The sequence below is a fragment of the Eschscholzia californica genome, unplaced genomic scaffold (genome assembly GCF_041429995.1).
Source record: "Eschscholzia californica isolate CP2 unplaced genomic scaffold, dmEscCali1.0.p SCAF_5, whole genome shotgun sequence".
Lineage (NCBI taxonomy): Eukaryota > Viridiplantae > Streptophyta > Magnoliopsida > Ranunculales > Papaveraceae > Eschscholzia > Eschscholzia californica.
The window spans coordinates 20,544,692-20,551,948 of NW_028238472.1; the positions used below are offsets into that span (position 1 = coordinate 20,544,692).

Below are 7,257 nucleotides of genomic sequence, written 5' to 3' on the forward strand. Positions count from 1 at the left end.
CACTCTTATTATTTCCCAACCACCTCAAACCATACAAAATGTCAGGATAGTTCATCTGACGCAACTTTAAATATTCTGAAACTGTATTTTTTATCAAATGAATTTCTCTGACAATTTTCTCAGATTTAGATCTTGTGAGCTTTGTTCATTGAACTTCAACCTAGTCATAAATTAAAAGTAAAGCTTAATATAATCTCTTTCTTGGTTTTAGTTTACTTCATTAATTTAATCTTCAAGTTTCAAGAATCTTCTTCTTCCAAGCAACTTCACATGCTAATTTCTTCTAATCAAAGTCACTAAAATGATTTACAAACATCAAAAGGTACTAGAGATTGAATCAAATATAGAAGAAATGACAAATTCATTAATTAATAAAAGTAGATTAGACTAATTACTTCTCCATTGGTCTAGCAAGAAAAAAACTAGTAGACCAATATATGAAGAATTTACAAGACTAATTACAACATACTACTATCTAATAACCTAATGAAATCTCAATGGTAGCTCTGCAAATGTCAAAAACTTCATTGCAGTAACTAACCTAGAGAGAGAAAATTACAAAAATTACAACCCTAGAAAGAAAAAAAAAAAAATACAAGGATTACATATAGAGAGAAAATTAAGAGAGGATAGCTTCCCAATCAAAATCATAAGATGGGTGTTTCTGCAAATTAAAATTCTCCGAATCATTCCATGTTATTTCTGAAAAATCAAGGAATTCATCAATACAGGATTCTGGTGAAGATCCAGCTGAATAACTCTCTGATGTTAATGGTGGTGATGTTGATGAAGACGAAGAGATCTCAACCTTGTAACAATCATCTAAGGAAGAATTAACAACACCCATGATTGAGTGAGATTGATCATCTGTAGAAATCTCACTGATCGTCTTCTTCTTCTGCTTACTCGATTTCCCCTGTTTTTGTGATGAAGTAGAAGCTAAGTTTTCACAAATAGCTTGAAGCTTTGCATCAACAGAGGAAGGGAGAGGACTGGAATTCCCTTCAACAGAAGTTTGATAACTGTTTCGAAGATTAGGGAAATTAAGCCTAGCAAAATCACCTCTGAGCTTGAAAGCAGCTTTATCATAAGCCATGGCAGCTTCTTCAGCAGTATCGAAAGTTCCAAGCCAAAGTCTGGTTCGATTTCTAGGGAGTCTGATCTCTGCAACCCATTTCCCCCAATGTCTTTGTCTAACCCCTCTGTAAAGCTTTATGGGTTTTGAAGATGGAATAGAAGAAGAACCCACTTGCTTCATAGGGATTGATTTTGGAGTTAGGAAATTATGGGTATTTGAAGATCTTATAACCCTCTGGTTACTGATTGAAGCTCCTAATGGAATACCCATGGTTGAATTTTTTTGTTGTTGTTGTTGGAGATAGATTTGGGATTGAATCTGATGAATTTGAGAGAGATTAAGGTGGTTTAGAAGCCCAATTGAACTTGATTCTTGCCCAGTAAGACCAAATTGATCATAACTCGAAAACCCTTGAGAAAACATTTGGGTAGTATATGAGGTGGAGCAAGAATCAGAGTAACAAAATTCAGGCTGTGAAGAAGAAGAGAAAGTAGAGAGAGAAAAAGGAGAAGAAGAAGAAGAGAGAGAAAAAGGAGAAGGAGAAGAAGAAGCAACTCTGATAAAAGGTTCAAGTGCTTTCATTAGCTCTCCTCCAAATGGATCTGATAATCCACTACTACTACTATTACTACCATTGCTGCTGCTACCATAAATATCTGTAGCTGCTGCCATTAATATTACTCTAAATTTAACAGATCAAAAGAAAGAAAACTGAAAATTAATCAAAACCCAGAAATACAAACTGTCACTAAAATCAAAGTACAGGAAAGAACAACAAAAAGGTTCTTCCTTTTTTTCCTAGATCTGAAATTCTGAAAGAAGAAAACAAGTAAAAAAAAACAGAGGGGATTAAAAAACAAACCCTCTTTGTTGATTAATAAACAGAACAAAAGCAACTTATATCACAAACCCAAGATCTAGAGATCTCTATTCTGTAACAACCTAGCTTTTCAAAATCTAATTTTCTTTTTCAAATTCCTTCAAACAAAGAATCCAAATAAAAAAGTTTTGGAAAACAGATGATGACAGAAAAGGGATACTGAGAAGAGGGGATTAACAGAGGGGGGGAGGGGGGAGAAGAAGAAGAAGATCAAGAAAACCTATTGGAGTTGAAGAAAGAAAACAGAGAACTTCGCACTCAAAATAAGACCTCACTTTTTTGTTTTTCACTCTACAAAGTTTCTTGTAACTCTTGTGTTTATATAGCCCTATGGGTATTCAACTTTCTTTCTCTTAATTCAACAAGTTATAGTACTAAATTACTAATTATCTCTTTCTCTCTCTCTCTACTTCATCTCTCTTAATTATGAATTCTCAACCCCACACATCATCTTCACCTGCACCTTGTGTTGATTTTCTTCCCGCCAATGAGATCCTGACACGGATCTATAAATTCTATCAGAAACTGCCAGGTGTCCTGATGGTTAAGGGCAGCTGTCGGCAGTTGTACACGTGTCAGTTTGGCACTTGACTTTGAACGTGCCACAAATTTCGACATATTGGTTAGTGTCCTTTCGTCCCGGAGTGATTTAAGTTCTTCGAGCTAACTCAATAAAGGTTTACAAATGGTGGCTCCCATCTAATATGGACCTAATTTCGGATTTCAAACTTCAAAAGAAGCTTTCACATGAGAACCCTTTCAGGGTGGGATGGGACGGGTATGGGTAGGGGTGGGAAAAAGATCTGGAAGACCGTTATCCGACTCGTTCGACCGAGATAAAAAGTGTCCATGGACACCCGATGGTCATAACGGTCAGTGTCCGACCGGCCCGAAAGAATTGACGGACGGTCACGGTCAAAATTCTATGTCGAAGGACCGGCCGCTAACCGACCGGTATGAGTGACCGAATAAGTTGATCGACTAAACTGTCTCCATTTTTAGAAGTTGACCGTTGAATTTTATAGACATATGAATATATGATGATCGTTAGCTATAGTCATATAGTCTTCTGGAAGACCAAACATTAGTGCATGGCTTAATTATATCTTGTCAGATGATGATCAATTGTGTTTTTTTGTTTTATATTTACTTTTGATTTCTTGGCTAAACATCTTCATTTGTAAGTAATTTTGTTTGTCGTAATAAAAATAAAGTTCTGAATTAAGTAAATTTATTGAAAAGTCCGAACCGAGACCGTCTGTTGTCCGACTGGACCGGTAAAATAAACGGTCTTGGACGGTCAATGGACAAAGAATTTTTTAGAGTGACCGTCCGAGTCCGCCCGAGTAAATAGGTGGTTACCAACAGTTTATGTCCGAGTCGACCGGTTCGATGAAGTTAGAGTCAAGTACCGACCGGTCCGGACCGATTCCCACCCCTAGGTATGGGTGCCCATTGACAGTGTTTCTTTCGGTTTGAGCTCGGCCGGTCAGGCAAATTCTTTCAATGTCTAATGGGGTAGTCGGGTGAATCGGGCGAGTGAAATCATATATCCCCCTGCCCAAAACCCCCCACGCCAGACTAAAGGTGATCTGGGTTCGGGGTGGTCGGGTGTCGAGTAAAAGCGAATTAGTAAGAGTAGTGTTTCGACGAAATCAAGTACATCACAAAAAAGAAGCAATGGGAAATAAAGAACCACATGAAAAACAAAAAATTTACGTGGTTCGGTTGGTGAGGCCTACTCCACGACGGCACGATATGATTTCTATATTGATAAGCAAACAAGTTACACAAGGGATTCGTGAGAATTCGACATTCAGATATCCCTAGATTTTCAGTTTATATAACCACTAAAATCCTAATCTTGCTGACGCACCGTCTCTCTCTTTCCAAATCTGAAATACACATGAATATCGCTAACAAATAATAACCGAACATACATTTGCAATCAACATACCATGCCAAAAACATCACCTAATATGCCTTCCAACCCTTTACAATAGCTCTCAACACCATCCTCAACTGTCAATGGGCACCCATACGGTCTGAGGGCAGAGAATAAGGTGCGGAATTTATCTCTAAGCTTTTTTTATTCTACCACATCAAGTAGAGAGGAGAAAGTGAGCTAATTCCCAAGCTATCAACTAGTCAAGCAAGAAGATTCATATCAAACCACCATTGGAGTTCTAGCAAGCTTTCAAGGAGGGAGATTAAATACACCGTTTGGTGTCCCAAGTAGAGGAGCGACGATTGGAGCTCTTGGTCTTCTTAATCTATTGGAATAGTTCGAGGGAAATAGCGATTAAGGTAATCTTCTAGCTCCTATTAGTTTAATTGCTAGTTTATGCATGATGATCTTGGGACATACTAATGTCAAGACATGTGATGTCTGAGATTCCGCTTACACGACATTAGTAGACACCACCATAACCCAATAGTGGCGTCAGAGCCTCTTGCAATTAACTAGTTTTTGCTAAAAATCAAACTAGTCCATGTTTTGATAAGCTTGATAATTTGATAATTGAGTTTTAAAAGTATTTTAAACTCACAATTTGATTACAATGAATAAGATTCAATGAGTTTTCAAATTAAAAATCAAAATTTATGATTTAAAGTGTTTCAAAAACCTAGATTTTGATCCAATCTATGCTTGATTAGATAGATAGTAGTGTTTAAATGTATTTGAACCATAAAATTTTGATTGATTTTGAATTGGATTCAAGAATTTGTCAAATTGATTTCGAAATTTGTTCTCGAAAGTATTTCACAAACCTAAATTTTGATCCAAAATTGATTTGATTAAGAGTTGTTTTTGAGTTTTGGAAACTTTGAAAAACAAAAATTTGGAATTTTTTAGAAGTGTTCTAAAAGGTTTTGGAAGCTTTTAGAAGTGTTTTAAAATTGGCAAATAACAACTAAGAGTTGCAAAAACAAAAAATATATATATTTGGAAACTTGAGTTTTTTAGAAACTCTTGAAATCTGGCCAGGAGCTTTCGAAAGGCCAAAACGGGTTTTCTCTTAAAATTGATTTGTGAAATCATTAAGAATCAAACCAAAGTTTTTCCCGAAATTGACCCGGACTTTCAAAACTCAATACGGAGTTTTTCTTAAAATTGATTTTATAAATCACAAAAGATAAAACCGGAACGCACCATTAGTCGAATTCTTCGAATTTAGACTTAAGGTCCGTAATGTGACATGTGATGTCGAGAAAAGTATATCCCAAGACTATCATGCATATATAATTCTTAGCCTTGATATATTATATGAATGCATGTGATGTGAATGCGGAAACCTAGTATGACCATAGATTTATTTCTTAATTATTGTTTTAAGCACGGATGGGTGCATAATTTGTAATTAGTTTTAATTTCAAGTTTATACGATCTGCGAATCGTTAGTCTTGTAATTAGAGTTTAGGGTCAATAAGTCCATTGAAGAAGCTCGAGGAAGGAATCCAAAGGCGAGTGGGAGAAATCAATGGAGGTTCAAAGATGGCGATCTAAGGCGAACCAAAAGGCCAAACAAGAAGAAAACCAAAGGAGATTAGATCTTCTAGGTTAGGGGCCATACTAGGATCCATATCTACTTGATTTACTTTCTCGCGCGCATTTACTTACTTATTTACGCTTAATGTCGTGGATGTTAGTTAGGCTAAATAGTTCACTATAACAAACGCCAGACTAGCGTAAAAGTCCCCAAAAGTAATCTTGAGTAATCGCCTACCCAGATTAAGACACTCTTTGCGCCCTTGTTCGAGGAAGGTGGGTCGGCCTTAGCTGAAAATAATGTGCCATCAATGATTATTTTTTTACCATGTGGTTATATTGTAGTAGCTCTACCAGAGCCCTCAATGAGACTAGATGAACTAGCGATTGTTATTGCATTAACCTTGTATAATCTCAAGGTCTCAAAATACTTATTATTTCAAAAGGTAGAGTTTGTAGTTCCGTTATCAACCACACATATGTCGTCATCATCTTTTGATATTATATTTCCGCAATCCATACTTTGTGTACACAAAAATAAGACATAAGATAATTGAAACTTTATATTATATGAACATGATAATATTACATTATTTAAATAAAACAATATGTACAAATATAACACTATTCTAAAAATATTTGATTTGACCAAACACTTTGTGAAATTCTTTCTTACGTAGTTTGTTAAATTCAACGGAAGATAGATGATCAAATCGACCAGCGTATATATCTCGTTCACCTTCTGCAGCATAACCTTCGTAATTTCAGGATTACCACCATAATGAATGGGAAATAACTCGGTTTGTGGTTCAGTATGATGTATTTCCACTTCATCAACTAGATAATCAGACATATCCAATCTAGTGTTATAGGAGGAACCACCTATCTCCATCGGATTCATTTCTGTATTGGTCGTTGATTTCTTTAACGATGCTTGGTAAAGATATACGAGATCTTTTGCAGTTTTACAAGTCATTTACCAATGACCTGTCATACCACAGGTGGTTCATTTAATGTCTGTTTTCCTTTATCTTGTCGACTAATTGGATGAGATTTAGTATTCAAGTTAGTATAACGTCCACGTCGGCCATGATCGTAACCACAACCACCAGAGTGTGGCCACCATCTTTGTTATTCCAATTTTAATTGTTCTCACGACCACATCCTCTAGAGTGGTAGCCACCAACACTAGTATTTATTTGGTGACCGTTACCACGATCACGTCCTCTAAAGTGGTAGCCACCACTTCTATCATTTCTGTTGTGACTGTTGCCACAAGTCCATTTCTCATATTAGAGAAAGATGTCACATAGGTTTCAGATACCTCTGAATAACCAGGTGGATGAGCATCTTAATTTTTTATTATGACCTTCCGATTTTGTTCCGCAATAGGAAGACCTAAAATTATATCAGAATGACATTTAAAGTTCATGTTTCCATATTGTTCCTGTAAATTCATGTTAAATATATGAAAGTGGAAAACGTTTTATTTAACATCTGTTCTTCGGAAACAGGATAGCCACAATGTCCTAATTTTGTAGTTATCTTAACCAAGATAGAATTATATTCAGAAATAGTTTTAAAATCCTGCAGCCGCAGGTTTATCCAGTCATTTTGGGTTTTTGGTAAAATAACTCTTTCAAAATGACCTAATCTTTTCGCTAAACATTTCCAAAATACAAGTGGGTGTTTTTTATTTAAACATTCCGATTTAAGTTATGCACACAAATGATGTCGGATTACAATCAGGACAGTTGAGCGTATGTAAAGAAGTTCATTATTTCCCCCGCAAATTGTTTTCTCCAATTG

General features: G+C 36.0%; 1 protein-coding gene across 1 annotated transcript; it reads right to left on the reverse strand.

Moving 5' to 3' along the window:
• Positions 1–344: 344 nt before the first annotated feature.
• On the reverse strand, positions 345–2,380 carry LOC147537742 (ethylene-responsive transcription factor RAP2-4-like). The gene has a single exon (XM_086642134.1). The coding sequence runs from the start codon at positions 1,748–1,750 to the stop codon at positions 620–622; it is 1,131 nt and encodes a 376-aa protein (XP_086498260.1). The 5' UTR covers positions 1,751–2,380; the 3' UTR covers positions 345–619.
• Between the last annotated feature and the right edge of the window lie 4,877 nt (positions 2,381–7,257).

Bases quoted from the DNA above. Each gene is read 5' to 3' on its own strand.
- LOC147537742 (XM_086642134.1), bottom strand. From the start codon at position 1,750: ATGGCAGCAGCTACAGATATTTATGGTAGCAGCAGCAATGGTAGTAAT.